At 43.9% G+C, this 25,756-nt stretch overlaps 1 protein-coding gene across 4 annotated transcripts in view; it reads right to left on the bottom strand.

The window, feature by feature from the left end:
- WASF3 (WASP family member 3) overlaps positions 1-25,756 on the bottom strand; it is a 104,062-nt gene that overhangs the window by 18,842 nt on the left and 59,464 nt on the right. For all 4 annotated transcript variants that reach the window (XM_068266987.1, XM_068266985.1, XM_068266986.1 and 1 more), the window contains 3 exons: positions 14,934-15,068; positions 9,427-9,580; positions 1,016-1,133 (listed from right to left, as the gene is read on the bottom strand). In XM_068266987.1, coding sequence (XP_068123088.1) covers positions 1,016-1,133; positions 9,427-9,580; positions 14,934-15,068 — 407 coding nt within the window. The remainder of the gene's footprint in view (positions 1-1,015; positions 1,134-9,426; positions 9,581-14,933; positions 15,069-25,756) is intronic.

Genomic DNA, 25,756 nt, shown 5'->3' with positions numbered 1-25,756 from the left:
TCGCCCACAGCGTCTCTAGAGAGCCTTGGCACTCTGAGAGCCATGTAGTAAGGGCTTAGGCTGGGTCCACACTAGGCGCAGTTGCAGGACAGACCCTGCGGTCCGTGATCCTGGCGGTCCATGATCCTGTCAAAGATGAACGCAAACGGATCCTTGCTGCCCTTTTGCAGAATACGTTTTTGATCCGTTTGCGTTTTTTGGGGCCAAGAAAAAAAAAAAAAAAAAAAAAAACAGATGGAGGGGGTAGCAGGCAGGACGGCGGTGGCAGCGGGCAGGGGGGGTTGTAGTCCCCCCTCCCTCACCTGGGTCCCCTATTCCCGCTTACCCTCCAGCTAGTTTCAATAATTTAAATAATATAAAAATAATGTAATCAAAACAAGCGGCGGTGAGCAGGGAACTTACTTCCTTGCGTCCCACCGCTGCCACGTCAGGGAATCGGCCTTGTGACACCGCATCTGTGACCTTGACCCTGCCCCCTTAGTGTACATGTGCCCCCCTGTGCTTGCATTTATACTTTACCAGTCCGCTGTCGCCCGCCGAGGTGCCCATGCATCTTCCACTCCCTCCAATTGTGCCTCGCACGCTGCTAGTGTATAGCATGTGGCACATGTGTGATGTCACATGTGCTAAACACCAGCAGCAGGTGAGGCACAAATGGAGGAAGCGGAAGATGAATGGGCATTGCCGTGGGCAACAGCGGACGGGTAAAGTATAAATGCAACCACGGGGGGTGTGGGGCAAACATTTGCACTAGGGGACAGTATCAGGGGTTCCATCACACGCAACGCTTGTCCCGATAGCTCACGCCGTTACTGTTGCGCACTCGATCATGCACGTCGGCACTAGATTTACCAGCGTGTCTGATCGATACATCCGACCAATTTTGGCCTGAAATTGGTTGCTTCGTTGATCCAGCATGCTCTTACCGCAATTTTCATCTACTTCAATAATAATTAGTGAATCGGATGGTCGATCACCCAAGTTGAGTAATGTATGGACACCATTACACTATTACCTTCTGTCTTCTCTTCTCTTTCCGTTTATCTTCTGTATCTTGCAACATTTTTTCCTTCCAGAGATCGAAGAAATAAGAAGGATCTGTGTAAAACTTTAGGCCGTCTTTCTTGTCATCTCTAAAAACAAAAACCGATACAGAGAAATTAAACAGAAACCGTGACCAAGGATTGAACTTCATCCCAATCAGTAGCTGATACCCCCTTTCCCATGAGAAATCTTTCCCTTTTCACAAAAGGGTCATCAGCGGGCTCTGTATGGCTGATATTGTGGTGAAACCCCTCCCACAGTGTGATGTCAGGACCATGGTTCTGACATCTCACTGTGGGAGCCTTGTTGCACTGTGGGAAATAACACCTGTTTACAGCAGTTTCCAACTGCCAAAAAAAGCAAGCAGCATCTCCTTCTACTGACATCACCTGCCAGCAGTAAAAATGTCACCATATGATAAATGTCAGAATGTAAATCAGGAAGAGGAAAGCTTTTACAATGGGCAAACACTGATTAAATCATTTATACATAATTATTGTAAAAATTAAGCACTTTTGTTCATTATGTTATTTTCACTGGAGTTCCTCTTTAAGTTATGGAAATCAAGCTGATGTTACAATAAAGCTACTGGGCCCCAGAAAATGATTAAGAGGAAATGGGGCCCTGGGCAAGATAGTTTCTGCCCACCGCTGATGGGCACCAGGTTTTTTTTTTAGTAAGATTTTGTGGGTGTTAGGATCCGCCAGGCCCCGGCCTAGACTCTCCCCAGGCCCTAGGCAACTGCCTCCATTTGCCTTGTGGATGATCCGGCTCTGCTGGGCCCACAGAGTAGACATATCCCCTGCCTTTAGCACTGCCTGTTACAGGTGAATAGAGTTATACTGATGTCAATGGTAATTGCTTCCATAGGAAGTCTAGCTGAGGTGTAGACAGCCCCCTGGCAGATCAACAGGACTCTTCAAATAGCTTAGAAAAATACAAACACGTGGCACAACCCCCAAACACCATGTCAGCTACATGTAAATACACAAGTCAAAAGGGAAATAAAGATATAAAGTGCTAATCCCGTGCTGGTAAAAAGAAAAGCAAAATTTCAATCACAAAGGATGCTGCAACAAACTCCATAAAATCAGGGGTACCCGAGAATCTATATACAGATAGACCTAGTAAATGCAGTACACACTTCAGCTCATGCAAGCTGAACACCTGCACAGAAGCTGGACAGCACTCACAACAATTGCCGCTGGACACAGCATTCCTAATCAAGTGCTGCTGTCTGTGTATCTGTAGCAGTAATATGGAAGAGTCTCTTTTTGCTGGCTGAGGCAAACCTGTGAGGATGCTCCTCCCCCCCCCCCCCCCGATTGCACAGCAGCCAACAATATACTCTGATTCATTTCAATGTTCTCACGTGACATGCTGCAGCTCAACACAATAGTACACTTGCTAGCTGTGGGTGTGTGACAAACAAACTGCTCACCCTCAGCCACTCCATTCCTCCTTAGTCAGAACAGCAGTGCCACCTGACACACTGCTGCTCTCCAGCCGCCCCTACCCCCCCCCTCCTCACTCCCCGCCAGACTCCTCACACAGCACAACAAGCTGCTTTTCCCCAATGATGACCTCTTCACCTCGCTCTCCTCTCACTTCTCCTCCTACTCAGACTGCATGCTGTTTGTGTAAACACACAATACAAACATGCTGCCCCTGTAATCTCTGCAGCCTGATGCAAATGTTTCACCTTGCTTCATGAGAGAACTGGCCCTGCCGACGCCGGGAGAATGATGTAAAAAAATCCATATTACGATGTCCAGTAGCCCCCTCCATTCTGCCGCTTAAAGATGTAATGTCCATGTAGTGTGGCGCCACAACTGACAACCACACCGACTTCACCGCACGTGGCTATATTGTGTACACAGGTCCCGGGATACGTCTGATTCCACTTCCTCCTCCCTGTCAACATGTTTCACTCTGAGCTTTTTCTGGGCTATTTCAAGACCAATAAGAGTTTGTAGCGGGGGGGAGGGGCCATCTTATGCATCACATCCCGGCTTTCCACCAATCAGAAACACGCACATGAGCTCATGGTCAGTGCAAAATGTTCTGCGAAATGTAGTCAAGAGAAAGCCATCTCCTATACAGGTTTCATCTCGTAATTGCATGCTTTGCATATAAGATGTACTGAGCTCCTAGACCGGGAGGAGGATGAACAGATTTCAGAGTGTATGTCAGGAGATAGCCATCTCTTACACAGGTCTTATGCAAGGATTGCATGCTTTGCATACACAGATGTACAGAGCTCAAAAACAGGAACAGGGATGGACGGTTTCAGAGTGAGTAACCTTAATATTATATAAGTAATGCGTAATATGAGTAATATTAATATTAACCGCACTATAAGAATTATATCACAATATGGTACCCATTAGTCACAATTAAGACATACTTTAAACAATCATTGGAAATTATTGAGGTCGAACCTTAAGGTAGCAGAGGTAATTGTCACTCGACCCTTGTTAATTTAAGGGATCGATTAGTCAAGTCTGATTTGGTGAACATCGCCACTGTTGAAGCAAGTGGTTGTGACTAGTTGAGACAAAGGAGCAGTGTCATCAGTATGTACAAATGCAGTGATTGCTCAATATGTAGACATGTTGAAAGAATAAATGTATTCACAGTGCTGGAACAAAGCAATACAAAACTGAACCATTTAAAAACTTTATGATGGATCATGTTGTATACAAACTGAGATGCCCACGTGGCAAACTGTATGTGGGGAAAACTAAACAAGAACTAATGGAGCTACAGGGTAACATATTCAAAAGGGACCCTGAGCAGTAACCCTCCCCCCCCCCCCCCCCCTGAAATCTGGACTTACCTGGGGCTTCCTCCAGCCCCCATATTTCCCATGAGGTTCCTTGGCATCCTCTCTGACTTTTCCTTGGTCCCGCTGGTGACTCCAGTAAGTCGAGTGTGTGGGCCCTGGTGAGAACCAGTCGTGTCATTAGGACGGTCGCTGTAAGTGTCCTGCGCACATGCGGTTCTCTAAAGCCTGAACCGCGCATGTGCAGGACAATTACGGCAAACTGCGTGACGACGTGACGAGTGCGCGCCAGGGGTGTGCATGTGCGACTTCAGCCAAAGTCACCAGATTACCGGAGCCGCCATTGGAACCAAAGAAGAGTCGAAGAGGATGCCGGGGTACCTCGTGGGCTACAGGGGAGCTGGAGGAAACCCCCCGGGTATATCCAGATTTTTTTCTTCTACTGCTACAGGGTCCCTTTAGAAATACTGAAAATGAAGAAGAGAGCAGCCTGGTAGCACAGCATGTTAAAGATAGTCATGGGAGTGAAGCCACAGGTTTGACGTTTAAAGGTATCCGCCTCCAGAAAGAAATGAGGCGCATTGTGACACTGAGGACTTTAAAACCTTATTAATGTATAAACCTTGATGTGAATTTTGCAATGTTCCGGGAGCCTTGATTGGTTTTGACGGTTTTCCCCTCATAGAAGCTGAATGTTCTGAAATTAATGAATAACTTTGCCCCGTCTGATGTTACTGCTGCTGTCTGTTGCTGAAATAGTCAGGTAGAGTAACCAAGCAGCTCGGGGTGACCCAAACCACTAGGAAAGTATAGCGGACTAAAAGAGACCGAAAAGCCCTCCTACTAAAAAGCAATGCTTGGTGTGATTTGCGGTCTTAAAACAGAAGATATTTCAGCTTTAACCATTTCAGCCCACGGGGATTTTTCACCTTATGCCTGGGAGCAATTTTCACCTCCCATTCATTCGCTAATAACTTTATCACTACTTATCACAATTTATTTAACTATATCTTGTTTTCCCCGCCACTAATTAGGCTTTCTTTGGGTGGTACATTTTGCTAAGAATTATTTTTTTATAAATGCATTTTAACAGGATTAATAAGAAAAAACAAGGAAAAAATTCATTATTTCTCAGTTTTCGGCCATTATAGCTTTAAAATAATCCACGCTACCATAATTAAAACCTATGTATTTTATTTGCCCGTTCGTCTCGGTTATTATACCATTTAAATTTTGTCCCTATCACAATGTATGGCGCCAATATTTTATTTGGAAATAAAGGTGCATGGTTTCCGCTTTGCGTCTATCACTATTTACAAGCTTATAATTTAAAAAATGTTTGTAGTATACTCCCTTCAAATGCATATTTAAAAAGTTCAGACATATATATATATTTATTAATATTTTGGTGTGGGATATAAACAGTTAATTTTTAATGTTATATGTGTAAATTGTAATGTAAAAAATATGTAGATGTAGTTTTACTATTTGGCCACCTTCATTTTTTTTCCCCTCCTTGTGCTTCTCGCTAAGCAGAAGCACAAGGGGCATGTGGAGCCTCTTGTAAGAGCGATTCGGTTTTTCTGTGGGGGACACGGATCGGTGATCGGGAATCATGTTCCCGTTCACTGATCCCAGGGCTACCGGGGGACACCACGGCGGCGAGCCTGCGATCGTGCGCGGGAGCGCGCTGGAGCGCGGCACTGCAGCAGAGCAGCCGCCCGGACGTGAGCTTCACGTCCGGGCAGCAGAAATGGTTAAGTGAGCATCTGTGGTTACCCACAATTCACTGCTACTGAATATGCAAATTATCTCTTCATGTCCCTGTAGCCAGGCTTACATCCAGAACTGCTGGTGTATTGCAAGCCTACAGCTTATACATTTTCAGAGCCACACCAACCCCACATGCATACAGCCTGTTTCAGATTTTTGGCCCTCATCAGTACATGGCAGGGATTGATAAGGCTGTATGGGATAGCGATTGGACCAGTACACCAGAGTAACCAAGCAGCTCGGGGTGACCCAAACGACTAGGAAAGTATAGGGGGCTAAAAGAGACCGAAAAGCCCTCCTACTAAAAAGCAATGCTTGGTGTGATTTAAGAAGGCAAATCATGCCAAGCTGAATTAGTCATCGTTACTACTTGTTGAAGTCTTTGTGTGTGAGCTAGTTATTACTCTGCAAGTGCAATTTCTGAGGACTTTTGCTGGACTGACTGCAAGAGTTAAAAGTCAAGGATCATTACCTCATGTGTAACGAAGGAATGTAGATTTCCATGTATGAAGAGGGGATGTGTTCGTTGATATGAGGAAAAAAAACAATCTTTTCTATCTGCATATTGCTTAGGCATGTCCCTTTAAGTTAACTCACTCTGAAATCCATCCATCCCCCTTCCTGTTTATGAGCATTGTACATCTGCATAGGCAGAGCATGTCAATACAGGATGAAACCTGTATAGGAGATGGCTCCCTCCTGACTACATTTCCCAGAACACTTTGCACTGAACATGAGATCATATGCGTGTTTCTGACTGGTGGATAGTTGGGATGTGATGCATAAGAGGGCCCCCCCCCCCCCCCCCCGCTACAAAGTCATTCTCATTGGTCTTGAAAAAGCTCGGAGCTGAGTGAAACATGTAGACAGGGAAGGAGGAGGCGGAACCAGGCGCATCCCGGGACCTGTGTACAACATACAGCTACATGCAGTGGGAAAGTCGGCATGGTTGTCAGACGTGGCCCCACACTACACAGACATTACATATTTAAAGGACAACTGTAACGAGAGAGATCTGGAGGCAACCATATTTATTTCCTTTTAAAGTGAACCTTAAGTCAGAAAAAAAAAAATGAGTTTTACTCACCTGGGGCTTCTACCAGCCTCCTGCAGCAGTCCTGTGCCCTCGCAGCCACTCACTAATCCTCTGGTCCCCCGCTGCCAGCTAGTTTCATTTTTGCCGACAGGCCCGACAGGATTGGCCACGCGTAGCTTTTTCCGCATTCCCGACTGCAATTAGCACTATTGCGGGCCGCAACGCGTCCAAAAATACGCGTTGCCGCATTACGAACGCATAGATCTGCGGCAACGCATATTTTTGTACGCGTTGCGGCCCGCAATAGTGCTAATTGCAGTCGGGAATGCGGAAAAAGCTACGCGTGGTCGGGCCTGTCGGCAAAAATGAAACTAGCTGGCAGCGGGGGACCAGAGGATTAGTGAGAGGCAGCGAGGGCACAGGACTGCTGCAGGAGGCTGGTAGAAGCCCCAGGTGAGTAAAACTCATTTTTTCTCTGACTTAAGGTTCACTTTAAGCAATATCTGTTGCCTGGCAACCCTCTGCCTCTAATATTTTTAGCCATAGACCCTGAACAAGCATGCAGCCCAGACGTTTCTGACATTATTATCAGATCTGACAAGATTGTTTCTGGTGTTATTCAGACACTACTGCAGCCAAATAGATCGGCAGGGCTGCCAGGCAACAGGTATTGTTTAAAATGAAATAAATATGGCAGCCTCCATATTCCTCTCATTACAGTTGTCCTTTAAGCGGCACTCCAGTGCAGAACGGAAGGGGCTACTGAACTTATAGACATATATGGCATATAGATTGTGTGGCATCATTCTGCCGGAGTTGGAAGGCTAGGTTTTCTGCCCATTCAGAGTTGGCTTACCTAAAAAGATGACACTAACGTAAGTATAAAAATCAAGGTAGTTACGTGACAATGACGACAAGGTTCACTCGCTCCACCCCCTTCCTCAGGCCAAATATTCGTGCCACTACAATAATGTGGCCGAGCTTTGAGCCCCTGTGGCCACACTTTGTTTAGAATTTTACACAGGAGAGGACTAGAAGCGAAGCCACAATGCAATAAATGGTTCTAAGCATAGGGCCTCTCTCCATGTCCTCGATCCAGCCCTGTCCCCCCAGAGAAATAATTCCACATACAGGTCAATTATGTCTTTGGCTCTCCTCCGGCAGCCTTCAGAAGTGGTCCTGTCCCCAGGTACTTCTGAGTGGATCTGTACTGCACTCGCGCATCACGGATGCACAGTCTATGATGGCACTTGGGTATGCGAGTGCTTCCGAAGTCGTCCGAGGAGTCCTAACAGGCAGAGAGAGGACCTGGAAAGGCACTATGGCATCCAGAGCCTTCCCTCTTCTAAGACGAGTATCTAAGACCTTTTTTTTCTAGCTTCAGGGTTGATTTAAATGGACAGGGCTTTATACCCATAGCAATTATAAACATCTAAAAAGTGTATCTGAGGGTTCATATCCAAAGTGTCCACTTTGGATATCACTGTGGATATCACTGTCCACTTTGTAATCACTGTCTTAGGTAGATTACAAAGGTGATGGAGACTTATCTGGGTGCCCAATTACATTTGCTTTCATCCTGGAAGGCCTCGTATTCTTGGTCAGAATTAGAAGTGGTGCAGTGATCAATACAATACTGTCTTTGTACCATTATATACTCAACCTTTATATGGGCAAATGCAACCTCTGTATCCTTTATCAAAGGGAAAGAATGCAGCAATCTATAGTGTGTTACAAAGAATGGAATTATATCCATATACAGGTAGTGCACGCTTAACAAACGAGATAGGGACTGTAGGTCCGTTCTGATCATGAATCTGTTCATAAGTCGAAACACCGTGCCATCTCTGTCCCCTGTACCGCCTCTACACCCCCCCCCTCCCCCGAGCCATCTCTGTCCCCTGTACCACCTCTACACCCACCCTCCCCCCAAGCCATCTCTGTCCCCTGTACCGCCTCTACACCCCCCCTACCCCCGAGCCATCTCCGTCCCCTGTACCGCCTCTACACCCCCCCCTCCCCCCGAGCCATCTCTGTCCCCTGTACCGCCTCTACACCCCCTCCCCCCGAGCCCTCTCTGTCCCCGTACCTCTACACCCCCCCCCCTCCTCCCCCCAAGCCATCTCTGTCCCCTGTACCGCCTCTACACCCCCCCCCCCCCTCCGAGCCATCTCAGTCCCCTGTACCTCCCCCCGAGCCATCTCTGTCCCCTGTACCGCCTCTACACCCCCCCTCCCCCCGAGCAATCTCTGTCCCCTGTACCGCCTCTACACCCCCCCCTCCCCCTGAGCAATCTCTGTCCCCTGTACCGCCTCTACACCCCCCTCCCCCCGAGCAATCTCTGTCCCCTGTACCGCCTCTACACCCCCCCTCCCCCCGAGAAATCTCTGTCCCCTGTACCGCCTCTACACCCCCCCTCCCCATCTGTGTCCCTCTCCCCTCTGTCCTCCTGTTCCCTCAATGTCCCCCTCTGTGTCACCTCTGCCTTCACTGTGTCTCCCTGTGTCACCTCTGACCCCTGTGCAGCAAGATGTAGTTTTACCGGTATGAATAACAATTTTTCCAATGAATTTTTTAAAAACCGATTTTCTCAAAAACTACAAGCTCTTTTTGAATGTTTTTTTTTTTTTTAAACTTGTTGCCACATAATCAAATTTCCTATTTTCAGGCAGTTCCTATCGGTGGATAGTTCGTAAGTTGGGTGTTTGTAATTCAGGGACTACCTGTAGGCCCTTGAGCCTGCAAACACAACTCAATGATTACACCACATGGCTAACACCCCACTAACCTGTATGGAGTGAGTATATTGAGAGGAGGGGGCTTATCACTGGTGTTATATATCTCCGTCACCGGGTTGGGGATGCTGCTCTTTGACACCACTTGCTGGTCCTGAATGGTGGAACTCTTGAAGGCTTTCCTCATGTTAATGTCTTGTAGTGAGACTGTAAGAAAAAGAATTTGGTAAGAACACCAAACAACTCAGCAATGCAAAAACCTAAAACATGATCACAACCAAGAGTCTTCAATTAGCTGTAACACTTCCTTAGCTTAGCAGTGATAGAGGCTGTGATAAGAGCAATTTCCCTGTTACTAACCATATGGGCCAGATAACTGCGCTCACATACTAAATAGTTGCCTAGCATCAATTACTTACTCTAGCTATTGTTTGCCTGATATTATCAAGAAACCGAACAAGAAAAATCACCCAAAGGACACCTGAACTGAAAGGGATATATAGGCTGCCATATTTATTTCCTTTTAAAGCGGGATTGTCACCATAAAAATCAAATTTCAACAGCAACTCGTCTGAGTGTATTAAGTGATAAAGATGCTGATCCTGCATTCAAAAACCGTTTTCTGCTGTTATGATTTGGAGTTATCACATACTTAAAGAGCACTGGCCCTTTAGTAGTCAATGCCAAACAGTTGCATGCTGGGGGTTCTTTTTATCTAGAATATATTCCTCCTCTTCCATTTATTTCCCTGCCTAGCTGCTTATCTGAAACACATTCCCTGCTCACTTGTGTTTACAAGCAAGGCTGAGGTGACTCAGCAATTGGAGGAGAAAAGAGAAAAAAGTAAAGGGCAGAAAAGACATCAGGATTTAGCCTCAAACTGTGGGCAAAAGACATGGTTCCCATCAGGAACAGAATTCTCTTCATTTACTATATAAAATTAACTTAAATCAAAACATGGACAGTACAATACAGGTGTTATGTAAGTAGATCAAGTATTTATCTACTTATATATGTGTTTTTTTCCCTGGCATAGTATGGCTAATACTACTGCTTTAAACAATACCACTTGTCTGGTTGTTCTGCAGTCCCTTTGTCTCTAATGTTAGGTACACACGATACAATTTTCTGACAGATTTACTGTCAGATAGACTATTTCCAACAGGTTCTGATCTGATCCCGATCGATTTTCAAAATTCACCTCTATGGAAATCGATCGGAAATCAGATTGGACCTGTTGAAAATAGTCGATATGACAGTAAATATGTATCATGTGTACCTAGCATAATACTTTTAGCAATAGACCCTGAACAAGCATGCAGCAGATTAGTTGTTTCTGACTGAAGTCTGACCGGATAAGCCACATGCTTGTTTCAGGTGTGTGATTTAAACACTACTGCAGCCAAAAAGATCAGCAGGACCGCCAGGCAACTGATATTGTTTAAAAGGAAATCAATATGACCACCTCCATATCCTTCTCAGTTCCTTTAAAACATAACTGTATTTATGCACACAAGAAGAGTTACCCGTTTGCCACACGAAGTACATAAAAAACAAAAACACAAATGTCTTGATCTAAAAATGTGGTTTCTGCCCCCAAATGCCCCTCCGATGTATACTGGCAGTTGTAAACTATACCAGTGCCATCGCCTATCTAACCAAAGGAGTTAGAAGGTAGGTAATGAGGGGGCAGGGATATGTAAATCTATCACTGCATTATTGGGGGCTGGGTACTGCAGTCTACAACTGATGTTGAAAGCCTCTCCCTAACAAAAGCCCCACCTCCCTTCTCCCGCCTAGGTTGTTTAGGTAGACAGGAAATGGTTTCACAAAAGTTTGCTACAAAGTTTGGCTGTAAAGGTCAGCTCTATGCATCAGGACACGGTAAAGCCTTGTAAACACGCTAAAGGGTTCTAGGCCAAGGCAGCCAGGCGGGGCCATCACTGCTGAGGATCTAGCTAGCGTGTGTACAGGGGCCCAATATGTCACTGAGATGTGGAGATCCAGATCATCTCAGCCAAGCACACTGTTCTCCACCTTACTCCTTCCACTGGAAGCTGCCTCTACACCCCTCCTCCATAGCAACAGATTATGTTGCTAGCTATACTTGGGATGAACCCCTAGATCACCAGGGAAGCCATATGGGGGCGGGAGTGGAAAAGCACTGGATACCAGGGAACTGTATAGGGGAAAGGGGGAGGGTCATTGGACACCAGGGAACTGTGTAGAGGAAAAAGGGAGGGTGGACCTCTAGACACCAGGGAACTGTATATGGGATAAAATGAAAAACACTAGACACCAGGTAATTGTATAGAAGAGGAAATGAAAACCACTAGACACCAGGTAATTGTATAGGGGAGGGAGGGTGCCACTAGACACCAGGGAACTGTATAGGGGAGAGAAGAGGGCCACTAGACACCAGGGAACTGTATAGTGGAGAGAAGAGAGCCACTAGACACCAGGGAACTTTATAAGGGAGGACGCCACTAGACATTGAGGCCGGCCCGCGACTTGGTCCCAGTGTTCAATTTCAACCCATTTTATATTTGAGTTTGACATTTCTGCACTATAGCAAACATGTAAACATTCCACTACTAATGTCATTCCTTGTATAGCAGCAGGCTAAAGAATAAAAATTCACAACAGACAGAAATTCACTATTCAGAGATGCCCCTTTCTCCCCTCAGATGGGGACAGGGCTGCTGCTCCTCTTCTCTGGAGAGACTCTCTACTGATAAAGTCTTCTAATAAAGTCTTCCCCTCTCTGCACAGAGCTGCGGAAGCGTCACTTACTGCAGAGGAGTAACAATTGTAAGAAATCTTATTAGGGAGAGAAGACTTTCCTGCAGCTCCACTTGGCAGAGATCTTTAAGCAGCCTATAATGAATTTCATTTGCAGATCCACCTAAGCTGCCTGCAATGATTACTCTCTGCCTTCACTGTCACTGTAAGCTTTTCTCTCTTTATAGTGTAATTTTCCTCTATTCATCTTCCCCCAGCTTCCTTCCACTTCCCTTCTGGCTTTTGTACTTGGTGAATAAGGCTGGTGTGCCAGTGGGGTGTCTTTCACCTCATAATTTCACTTCCCAGCATGAAGGTGCTCCAGAAGGCTCCGGTACCTTCCTCCCCACCGATGTGAGTGCTCCCCGCTGCTAATCTGCTCACTGCATGTATGAACACAGGAACCTTTCAGAGCTGAAGCCTTGCATGATCACCTGCAGAGTGTTACAATGCGTCTCAACCCAGGCCTGACACATGTGCACAATGCACATCTATTATATACAGGCCACCATTCTAAGAGGCCTCTGAATAACAGCAAAAACAGCACACACCAGTGACACACGTGGTCTTGTGTATCACAGAAAGAATAGAATATCCAGCAGCTCAGTGTAACCCAAAACCACTGGGAAGGTATAGGGGACCGAAAAGTCCTACTACTAAAAAGCAAGGCTCAGTGTAATTTGCATTCTTAAAATGGAAGGTATCTGCAATATTTCAGCTTTAAGTAAGCAACTGTGGTTGCCCACTAATGAATATGCAAATTCTCTCTTTATGCCCCTGAAGCCAGGCTTATATCCAGAACCGCTGGTGTCTAGCAAGCCTGTAGCTTATACATTTTACAGAGCCACATCAACCCAACAAGCAGACAGCCTGCTTTTGGACTGTTGGTCCTCCTCAGTGCCTGGCAGGGATATATGGCTCTATGGGATAGGGCTTGGATTAGTACAACAGAATACCCAAGCAGCTCAGTAGTGATGCATTGTGGGTGACTACAGCTGAATTATCGCAAATACCTCCTTTTAAGAAGGCAAATTACACAAAGAATAGTGTCATGGATCCAAGCGCACCATTATTTGGCACAAGTGTCCCATTTTCTGGATCTAATTACTGCTGTAGCTCCATTAGGTCTGCAGTACAGATCCTACTACATACCTTATATACTCCTGTATAAGCCTAATTTTTCAGCACAAAAATGTGTTGAAAAAGTTACCCCCTCGGCTTATATGCGAGTCAGTGGAGCAGAACAGATGGTCAAGCAGGTTTTGTTCCTGGCAGAGAAGCGTAAGGATCATGCACTAGTGAGCCTGCTCTTGCCAGCTGGCTCCCAGTTGTGTCCGTGCCCCCCATCCCCTGCAACATGGCATTCAGAGTGCGCTGCTCAAGACTACCTGTGTCCCCTGGCTTGTGGAGTGGAGCGTGCAAGAAATGTGTCAGTGGTGCAATGATTGGGGATTCTTCCTGTGTGGCAATAGTTTTGTCTCATATCTATGACACCATCTACAGTAGTGGCATCTCAAGACACAGCTGTATCATCCTTGGGGCACATCTGGCTATGGGTAACACTATTGTGAAGAAAAAAAATGTAGGGTACTTACACACAGCTAAAAAGTGTGTTTCATCCAGAGTAAAATGATCTATAAATTACTCTTCTCCTATGTTTCTGTCACTTACAGTAGTTAGTAGAAATCTGACAGAACTGACAGTTTCTTGATTAGTCCATCTCTTAATGGGGCATTTTCAGTATTTGATTTATTCTTTACAAACGCACTCCCTGGAAAGGATCCATATAAAGATTCAGGCTCCCCCCAACTGTTTGCACTCCATTCTGCCAGTTGGACTGAGAAACAGCGATTCGCAAAGTGCTTTTGAAAATAAAGAAAACCCTAAGAATCCCCTATGAGGAGATAGACTAGTCCAAAATCTGTCAGTTCTGTCAGATTAATACCATCTACTGTAAGTGACAGCAACATAGGAGAAAAGTAATTTATAGCACATTTTACTCTGGGAGAAATGCAAGTCTTATTCACGGTTTCATGTATTTAAATTTTTTTGCGATAGTGGTACAAAATTATTGCTTCAAGGACCTCCACTTCATGGACACACCCCTTGCAGACTGTGAGAAGGACACGCCCCTTGCAGACTGTGAGAAGGACACGCCCCTTGCAGACTGTGAGAAGGACATGCCCCTTGTAGATTGTGAGGAGGATTCTCAGTATGTTATGTGTAACCTAGTAGGGAACAAATTGCACATTGTACTAATCTACAGCTCTGATTTTCTGTTTCCCCAAACCATATAAGAAATAAAACAGCAAACGCCACAAAACTATATCTGCTAGAATAAAAAAAAGGCAGGCATAAATGCAAGCAATTATTGAAGCAGTAACAGAGGTGCCTGGTCCTCAGATGAAACCGATGCAATCCTCGCAGCTTGGGAACAACTAATTCATGAACAAGACAGGAACTTAATTCTCTCAAGCCGGGACAATTACACCCTGCTATAATGCCTGCAAATGCTATTATAATCCATAAAGCCTCATTATACCACAGTGTGTAGGAGAGAACTTGGCTATTTCTAAATCAGCCAGAACAAGTTTTCACACAATTCGTGGAGAGCGGAGAAGCTGCAATATGTTGCTAGCCAATTAATATTGGGGGTAGCAACGGCACGCTCAGAGGGACGGTGGCGACATCCCGCTAGGAGCCAGCCGTTGCCAAGTAATTAATAGTGTCTGTGTACGTGCCGCACTTCAATGGAGCGACTTCTGTCGCGGTCACCCACCCTCTTCCACCGTCGAATCCAGCTGGGTGACTTTGACAGCCAGCCGATCAATCCTGTCTTGAAGAGAATTCGCTCTGATGTAGAAAGTGTTCGCCTCATTAAACAACTCGCCAAATATGTCTTCAGCATGTTTGCCTGCCAAACACAGAGAGAAAATATGTCAACACAAACATACAACACTGCTCATCTATTTGCCAAACCCTTCATGCCATTAGTGTGACAAGTCTGCCTCAGCAAGCTGACCTGCTATCTGTAAAAGTGGCCACACACACCATACAATAAGAAGATTAGATTGTACGGCACTTTGCTTAAAACAATTGGTTGTACAGAAAAATCAAAAGTTTTTCTTTTTAATTCGAGAAATTGAATGGATGTGTGATTGTCAATTTCTTAATTTTTATGAGTTTTATCTGACTGAGAAAAATCTTTTGATAAGGTTTTAGAGCAGGAAAGTTTAAAGTTCAACTTCTGTTTTGTTTTCAGCTCAGCAAGGCATATTTGTCATGGCTGCTGTTTAGAATTCAGTCTTAAAGCAAACCTTAACTGAAAATGAACTTATTAGATTATGAATTGTATGTGTACTGCAGCTAAGAAATAAAACATTAGTACCAAAGAAAAGTCTCATATTGTTTCCCAGTACAAAAATAGTTAAAAACCTTCAGTTATCTAGGCTAAAGAGCCTCTCTGAGCTATTCGACCCATTGGTCCAAATACAGTCCTGTTTTCTGAAGCACGTGAACAGCCAAGAAACAGTGAGAGACAGCTTGAGATAAGGTTTTACTGCAGGAAAGTGCAAAGGGTCATTATTTCTGCTTTGTTTTATAGCTTAAAAGTGGTTTTCAAAATGCAACTGTGAAAGCCTGATGCAAAAAAAAGCTATATAACTGAAAATAAAAATAGACTTTTTTTGCTGCTAATCAGAATCATTTATTCCGCCAAGTACAACGGGTTGTACCCGGAATTATTTTTGGCACATACAGGGTCGGTGATGGTACAGCAAAACGCAAGCAGTAATGTACATTACATTTAGTAGTGAGTACACAGCGCATGGGACATAATAATTAGTTACATAGTTACATAGTGGACGGTCCAGAGGGGACATCCAAGTGCTATGTGAGTGGAGTCGCTACCTTCTCTGCAGCACTCTTAACAGCTCTGCAGCTATTCGGATGCCCTCCCAGAATGCCTATAGAAAAGGTAGTGTAGAGAGATAGTAGAGAAGAAAGAGAGAGAGAAAAAAAGAAAAGAAAAAGTCCCTGCTGGTTGCGGCAGTGCTGTAGCTGGCTGGTGGCCTAGTTGCATGTCCCAGTGGCCGGGCATTAGCCACTACTGTGGCTTAGTCAGTGCGGTCGGTCAGTCTGGCAGTATAAGGTCCAACAGAGGGGCTGCGGGCACTCAGCTTGATGATGGAGCATATGGCCTCTGGCACCCCTTATGTGCCTTTGGTGTAGAGGCTCTGGTGGCTGCGGCCTGGTCCATGGCCTTGGGCTGGAGGCCTAGAGAGCGATAAAGGGCTATGGGCGCAGGAGACCTGTCATGATGCTAATGTTCTATTCATTATCCGTAATACACATACAATTATTTATATCATACGTTTTTTGTTGTCGCTTCAAGTTTGCTTTAAACTGAAAATAAAAAACTATCAGACTGTTCTATTTATCATTAGTACTACACATACAATTAATCATCTCATAAGTTTATTTCCATTTCAGATTTGGTTTAAGGTTTTAGGCAATTTGTGCTAAATTAGCTGTTTTGTGGGACCCAACCAGAGGAGTTAGCCCTCATTCTCCACATGCTTCAATGAGCCTTGGGCACCATGACATCTATATAGCCCTTGTCATTGCTGTTAAAAGGCAACTGAAGTGAGAGCCTGAGAGGCATATAGTGGCTGCCATATTTTTTCCACTTAATCAATGCACATTGCCTGGCTGCCCTGCTGATCCTCTGCCTGTAATACTTTTAGCCATAGACCCTGAACAAGCATATGTAGATCAGGGGTTTCTGATATTGTTGTCAGATCTGACATGATTAGCTGCATGTTTGTTACTGGTGTTATTCAGACACTACTGCAGCCAAATAGACCAGCAGGGCTGCCAGGCAACCGGTATGGTTTAACAGGAAGTAAATAGGGCAGCCTACATATTCCTCTTACTTCAGTTGTCCTTTAAAGGGGAACTTCAGCCTAAAAAAACATACTGTCATCAAGTTACATTAGTTATGTTAATTAGAATAGATAGGTAATATAATCTCTTACCCACCCTGTTTTAAAAGTACAGGCAAATGTTTGTGATTCATGGAGGCTGCCATCTTTGTCATGGGGGCAGCCATCTTTTTGGTTGAAAGGAGGTGACAAGGAGCAGGAGACACAGTTCCAACTGTCCTGTGTCCTGATTACCCCTCCCAGCTGCACACGCTAGGCTTCAAATGTCAAATTCAAAATGTAAAAAAAAAAAAATTGCACCAAAACAGCAGAACGAGAACAACAAAATCAGAAATCCCATCATGCTTTGCACAGCATCAGGGGAAAAAAGCCCGGGCAGTTTTCTTCTGTGCAGCTAAAAATGAGGCTTGTATAAGAGAAACAAAGTTCTGATGCTGTGAAACTGTTAAAGAAACACCAGGCCTTTTCAGTGCTGCTGAGTCGATTTTTAGTCCGGAGGTTCACTTTAAGATCCTTCTATTTGCCCATCTTTCCACTTGGTGAAAGAAGGGAGGGGCTTCATTAAGGTTTCACTAGGACAGCCAATAATCAATAAATGTGCCTCTGACAAAGCACAACACCACAACACCTGGCCTTCACTAACTTGCCAGTGGCAAAATGGCTGAACAGAGGTTATTGCTCTGCAGGGCCCAGTTTGATGTGCTGGTTAAAGGACAACTGAAGCCAGTGCTAACCTCTGCATACTGGTAACAACACACACAAGACCTTCCATTTTAGGGATGGACTGACTATGTCATCTACAGTGATGTGAAAAACTATTTGCCCCTTCCTGATTTCTTATTCTTTTGCATGTTTGTCACACTTAAATGTTTCTGCTCATCAAAAACTGTTAACCATTAGTTAAAGATAACATAATTGAACACAAAATGCAGTTTTAAATGATGGTTTTTATTATTTAGTGAGAAAAAAAACTCAAAACCTACATGGCCCTGAGTGAAAAAGAAATTGCCCCCTGAAACTAATAACTGGTTGGGCCACCCTCAGGAGCAATAACTGCAATGAAGTGTTTGCGATAACTTGCAACGAGTCTTTTACAGCGCTCTGGAGGAATTTTGGCCCACTCATCTTTGCAGAATTGTTGTAATTCAGCTTTATTTGAGGGTTTTCTAGCATGAACAGCCTTTTTAAGCTCATGCCACAACATCTCAATAGGATTCAGGTCAGGACTTTGACTAGGCCACTCCAAAGTCTTCATTTTGTTTTCCTTCAGCCATTCAGAGGTGGATTTGCTGGTGTGTTTTGGGTCATTGTCCTGCTGCAGCACTCAAGATCGCTTCAGCTGGAGTTGACGAACAGATGGCCGGACATTCTCCTTCAGGATTTTTTGGTAGACAGTAGAATTCATGGTTCCATCTATCACAGCAAGCCTTCCAGGTCCTGAAGTAGCAAAACAACCCCAGACCATCACACTACCACCACCATATTTTACTGTTGGTATGACGTTCTTTTGCTGAAATGCTGTGTTACTTCTACGCCAGATGTAACGGGACACGCACCTTCCAAAAAGTTCAACTTCTGTCTCGTCAGCCCACAAGGTATTTTCCCAAAAGTCTTGGCAATCATTGAGATGTTTTTTAGCAAAATTGAGACAAGCCTTAATGTTCTTTTTGCTTAAAAGTGGTTTGCGCCTTGGATATCTGCCATGCAGGCCATTTTTGCCCAGTCTCTTTCTTATGGTGGAGTCGTGAACACTGACCTTAATTGAGGCAAGTGAGGCCTGCAGTTCTTTAGATGTTGTCCTGGGGTCTTTTGTGGCCTCTCGGATGAGTTTTCTCTGAGCTCTTGGGGTAATTTCGGTCAGCCGGCCACTCCTGGGAAGGTTCATCACTGTTCCATGTTTTTGCTATTTGTGGATAATGGCTCTCACTGTGGTTCGCTAGAGTCCCAAAACTTTAGAAATGGCTTTATAACCTTTACCAGACTGATAGATCTCTTTACTTACTTTTGTTCTCATTTGTTCCTGAATTTCTTTGGATCTTGGCACGATGTCTAGCTTTTGAGGTGCTTTTGGTCTACTTCTCTGTGTCAGATAGCTCCTATTTAAAGAGAATCTGTATTGTTAAAATCGCACAAAAGTAAACATACCAGTGCGTTAGGGGACATCTCCTATTGCCCTCTGTCACAATTTCGCCGCTCCTCGCCGCATTAAAAGTGGTTAAAAACAGTTTTAAAAAGTTTGTTTATAAACAAACAAAATGGCCACCAAAACAGGAAGTAGGTTGATGTACAGTATGTCCACACATAGAAAATACATCCATACACAAGCAACAAGCAGGCTGTATACAGCCTTCCTTTTTAATCTCAAGAGATCATTTGTGTGTTTCTTTCCCCCGTCTGCTCTCATGCACTGAAGTTTCAGGCTGCTCGTTTCTTCCTGCAAACAGCTTTGCCCTTGTCTAATTCCTCAGTATGTGAAAGCCCAGCCAGCTCAGAGGACGATTTATCCAGCTTGTAAAAGATAAGAGAGAAGAGAGAAGCTGCCCTAATCTAAACAATACACAGGCAGTTTGCAGAGAGTGGCCTGGAGGGGGGAGATGCATCACAGAACCACAACACTGAAGAACTTGGCAGCCTTCCAGACACAGGCTGACAAGTCTGACAAGAGAGAGATAAGTTGATTTATTACAGAGACTGTGATAGTAGAACGTGCTGCAGTAAGCCAGAACACATTAGAATCGCTTTTGGAACTTGTAGGATGATAAAAAACAGGATGCAATTTTTGTTACGGAGTCTCTTTAAGTGATTTCTTGATTGAAACAGGTGTGGCAGTAATCAGGCCTGGGGGTGACTACAGAAATTGAACTCAGGTGTGATAAACCACAGTTAAGTTATTTTTTAACAAGGGGGGCAATCACTTTTTCACACAGGGCCATGTAGATTTGGAGTTTTTTTTCTCACTAAATAATAAAAACCATCATTTAAAACTGCATTTTGTGTTCAATTATGTTATCTTTGACTAATAGTTAACGGTTTTTGATGAGCAGAAACATTTAAGTGTGACAAACATGCAAAAAAGACTAAGAAAGCAGGAGGGGGGCAAATAGTTTTTCACATCACTGTATATAGCCCTTGCCATTGCTGTTAAAGGGCAACTGAAGTCAGAGGGATATGGAGGCTGCCATATTTATTTCCTTTTAAGCAATACCAGTTGCTTGGCTGTCCTGCTGATCCTCTGCCTCTAATACTTTCAGCCATAGACCCTGAACAAGCATGCAGCATATCAGATGTTTCTGACATTATTGTCAGATCTGACTGGATTAGCTGGATGTTTGTTTCTGGTGTGATTCAGACACTACTGTAGCCAAATAGATCAGCATGGCTGCCAGGCAATGTGTATTGTTTAAAAGGCAAAAAAAAACAGGTCAGCCTCCATATTCTTCTTACTTTAGTTACCCTTTAAAGGGAAACTAAAATGAGAAGGATATGGCTTTTTCCTTTTAAAATAATACCAGTTGGCTGACTCTACTGCTGATCCTGTGTCTCTAATACTTTTAGCCACAGCCCCTCAACAAGCATGCAGATCAGGTGCTCTGACTAAAGTCAGAATGGATTAGCTGTATGCTTGTTTCAGGTGTGCGATTCAGCCACTAATGCAGCCAAAGAGATCAGCAGGTCTGCCACATCCCTCTCAGTTAAGGTTCCCTTTAAAGTCAGTTGTGCTTTAGCACTACCCTATGTTTAGCAAAGCCAGCTACCGCTTTAAAGAAGCAGTAGCAAGGCTTGCAAGCTGGTCCTGCTGTAGATGAAGCTGTCCTTTGAATTATTGTAGAGGTCAGGTAAAACGTTTTTATTTTTTTACTGGGAAGATTGAAACGGCACCTTTGGAGCCAATATTCATTCTGACAAGCGATTTCCACTGAAAAATCTCTGATTAGGATTTATGATCCCTTTTATCACAGCTTCAATTTCACATGCCTACATTTGTGACGGCTGCACTTTAAATTATTGTGATTGAACAGAACACGGACCAAATTGTTACATTCTGGCAGCATGACAATTACAGCTCCAGATTTTACATATTCAGAATTTATTCCAATGATATCCAAAGTAGAAGAGCTGTATGCATAATGGTACAAGAGCCGTATGCATAATGGTACAAGAGCTCTATGCATAACGGTGCAAGAGCTCTATGCATTAACGGTACAAGAGCTCTATGCATTAACGGTGCAAGAGCTCTATGCAGAACGGTGCAAGAGCTCTATGCATAACGGTACAAGAGCTCTATGCATAACGGTACAAGAGCTCTATGCATAATGATACAAGAGCTCTATGCATAATGGTACAAGAGCTCTATGCATAAATGGTTCAAGAGCTCTATGCATAATGATACAAGAGCTCTATGCATAATGGTACAAGAGCTCTATGCAATAACGGTACAAGAGCTCTATGCATAAATGGTTCAAGAGCTCTATGCATAATGATACAAGAGCTCTATGCATAATGGTACAAGAGCTCTATGCAATAACGGTACAAGAGCTCTATGCATAAATGGTTCAAGAGCTCTATGCATAATGATACAAGAGCTCTATGCATAATGGTACAAGAGCTCTATGCATAGCAGTACAAGAGCTCTATGCAAGGACGGTACAAGAGCTCTATGCATAGCGGTACAAGAGCTCTATGCATAGCGGTACAAGAGCTCTATGCAATAATGGTACAAGAGCTCTATGCAATAACGGTACAAGAGCTCTATGCATAGCGGTACAAGAGCTCTATGCATAGCGGTACAAGAGCTCTATGCAATAATGGTACAAGAGCTCTATGCATAGCGGTACAAGAGCTCTATGCATAGCGGTACAAGAGCTCTATGCAATAATGGTACAAGAGCTCTATGCATAGCGGTACAAGAGCTCTATGGAATAACGGCACAAGAGCTCTATGCATAACGGTACAAGAGCTCTATGCATAGCGGTACAAGAGCTCTATGCATAGCGGTACAAGAGCTCTATGCAATAATGGTACAAGAGCTCTATGCATAGCGGTACAAGAGCTCTATGGAATAACGGCACAAGAGCTCTATGCATAACGGCACAAGAGCTCTATGCATAACGGTACAAGAGCTCTATGCATAACGGTACAAGAGCTCTATGCATAAATGGTTCAAGAGCTCTATGCAATAACGGTTCAAGAGCTCTATGCAATAACGGTTCAAGAGCTCTATGCAATAACGGTTCAAGAGCTCTATGCATAACAGTACAAGAGTTCTATGCATAATGATACAAGAGCTGCATGCATAATGATACAAGAGCTCTATGCATAGCAGTACAAGATCTCTATACAAGAACGGTACAAGAGCTCTATGCATAGCAGTACAAGAGCTCTATGCAATAACGGTACAAGAGCTCTATGCATAAATGGTTCAAGAGCTCTATGCATAATGGTACAAGAGCTCTATGCAGAATGGTACAAGAGCTCTATGCAGAATGGTACAAGAGCTCTATGCAGAATGGTACAAGAGCTCTATGCATAACGGTACAAGAGCTCTATGCATAACGGTACAAGAGCTCTATGCATAATGGTACAAGAGCTCTATGCAATAACGGCACAAGAGCTCTATGCAATAACGGTACAAGAGCTCTATGCATAAATGGTTCAAGAGCTCTATGCATAACGGTACAAGAGCTCTATGCATAACGGTGCAAGAGCTCTATGCATAAATGGTTCAAGAGCTCTATGCATAATGGTACAAGAGCTCTATGCATAAATGGTTCAAAAACTCTATGCATAATGATACAAGAGTTCTATGCAATAACGGTACAAGAGCTCTATGCATAAATGGTTCAAGAGCTCTATGCATAATGGTACAAGAGCTCTATGCATAGCAGTACAAGAGCTCTATGCAAGGACGGTACAAGAGCTCTATGCATAGCGGTACAAGAGCTCTATGCATAGCGGTACAAGAGCTCTATGCAATAATGGTACAAGAGCTCTATGCATAGCGGTACAAGAGCTCTATGGAATAACGGCACAAGAGCTCTATGCATAACGGTACAAGAGCTCTATGCATAACGGTACAAGAGCTCTATGCATAAATGGTTCAAGAGCTCTATGCATAAATGGTTTAAGAGCTCTATGCAATAACGGTTCAAGAGCTCTATGCAATAACGGTTCAAGAGCTCTATGCAATAACGGTTCAAGAGCTCTATGCAATAACGGTTCAAGAGCTCTATGCAATAACGGTTCAAGAGCTCTATGCAATAACGGTTCAAGAGCTCTACGCAATAACGGTACAAGAGCTCTATGCATAATGATACAAGAGCTGCATGCATAATGATACAAGAGCTCTATGCATAGCAGTACAAGATCTCTATACAAGAACGGTACAAGAGCTCTATGCATAGCAGTACAAGATCTCTATACAAGAACGGTACAAGAGCTCTATGCATAGCAGTACAAGAGCTCTATGCAATAACGGTACAAGAGCTCTATGCATAAATGGTTCAAGAGCTCTTTGCATAATGGTACAAGAGCTCTATGCAGAATGGTACAAGAGCTCTATGCAGAATGGTACAAGAGCTCTATGCATAACGGTACAAGAGCTCTATGCATAACGGTACAAGAGCTCTATGCATAATGGTACAAGAGCTCTATGCAATAACGGCACAAGAGCTCTATGCAATAACGGTACAAGAGCTCTATGCATAAATGGTTCAAGAGCTCTATGCATAACGGTACAAGAGCTCTATGCATAATGGTACAAGAGCTCTATGCATAAATGGTTCAAGAGCTCTATGCATAATGATACAAGAGCTCTATGCATAATGGTACAAGAGCTCTATGCAATAACGGTACAAGAGCTCTATGCATAAATGGTTCAAGAGCTCTATGCATAATGATACAAGAGCTCTATGCATAATGGTACAAGAGCTCTATGCATAGCAGTACAAGAGCTCTATGCAAGGACGGTACAAGAGCTCTATGCATAGCGGTACAAGAGCTCTATGCATAGCGGTACAAGAGCTCTATGCAATAATGGTACAAGAGCTCTATGCAATAACGGTACAAGAGCTCTATGCATAGCGGTACAAGAGCTCTATGCATAGCGGTACAAGAGCTCTATGCAATAATGGTACAAGAGCTCTATGCATAGCGGTACAAGAGCTCTATGGAATAACGGCACAAGAGCTCTATGCATAACGGTACAAGAGCTCTATGCATAGCGGTACAAGAGCTCTATGCATAGCGGTACAAGAGCTCTATGCAATAATGGTACAAGAGCTCTATGCATAGCGGTACAAGAGCTCTATGGAATAACGGCACAAGAGCTCTATGCATAACGGCACAAGAGCTCTATGCATAACGGTACAAGAGCTCTATGCATAACGGTACAAGAGCTCTATGCATAAATGGTTCAAGAGCTCTATGCATAAATGGTTTAAGAGCTCTATGCAATAACGGTTCAAGAGCTCTATGCAATAACGGTTCAAGAGCTCTATGCAATAACGGTACAAGAGCTCTATGCATAACAGTACAAGAGTTCTATGCATAATGATACAAGAGCTGCATGCATAATGATACAAGAGCTCTATGCATAGCAGTACAAGATCTCTATACAAGAACGGTACAAGAGCTCTATGCATAGCAGTACAAGAGCTCTATGCAATAACGGTTCAAGAGCTCTATGCAATAACGGTACAAGAGCTCTATGCATAATGATACAAGAGCTGCATGCATAATGATACAAGAGCTCTATGCATAGCAGTACAAGATCTCTATACAAGAACGGTACAAGAGCTCTATGCATAGCAGTACAAGAGCTCTATGCAATAACGGTACAAGAGCTCTATGCATAAATGGTTCAAGAGCTCTATGCATAATGGTACAAGAGCTCTATGCATAATGGTACAAGAGCTCTATGCAGAATGGTACAAGAGCTCTATGCAGAATGGTACAAGAGCTCTATGCATAACGGTACAAGAGCTCTATGCATAACGGTACAAGAGCTCTATGCATAAATGGTTCAAGAGCTCTATGCATAACGGTACAAGAGCTCTATGCATAACGGTGCAAGAGCTCTATGCATAAATGGTTCAAGAGCTCTATGCATAATGATACAAGAGCTCTATGCATAATGGTACAAGAGCTCTATGCATAGCAGTACAAGAGCTCTATGCAACAACGGTACAAGAGCTCTATGCAACAACGGTACAAGAGTTCTATGCAACAACGGTACAAGAGCTCTATGCAATAACGGTACAAGAGCTCTATGCATAGCGATACAAGAGCTCTATGCAATAACGGTACAAGAGCTCTATGCATAGCGGTACAAGAGCTCTATGCATAGCGGTACAAGAGCTCTATGCAATAACGGTACAAGAGCTCTATGCAATAACGGTACAAGAGCTCTATGCATAGCGGTACAAGAGCTCTATGGATAGCGGTACAAGAGCTCTATGGATAGCGGTACAAGAGCTCTATGCATAAATGGTTCAAGAGCTCTATGCAATAACGGTACAAGAGCTCTATGCATAACAGTACAAGAGCTCTATGCCTAATGATACAAGAGCTATATGCATAACGGTACAAGAGCTCTATGCATAGTTGAACATGAGCTGTATGTGTAATGGTACAAGAGCTCTATGCATAGTTGAACATGAGC

This window comes from Hyperolius riggenbachi, chromosome 2, assembly GCF_040937935.1.
Source record: "Hyperolius riggenbachi isolate aHypRig1 chromosome 2, aHypRig1.pri, whole genome shotgun sequence".
Lineage (NCBI taxonomy): Eukaryota > Metazoa > Chordata > Amphibia > Anura > Hyperoliidae > Hyperolius > Hyperolius riggenbachi.
Note: the sequence above shows the minus strand (reverse complement) of the source record. Positions and strands in the feature narration are given on the sequence as shown.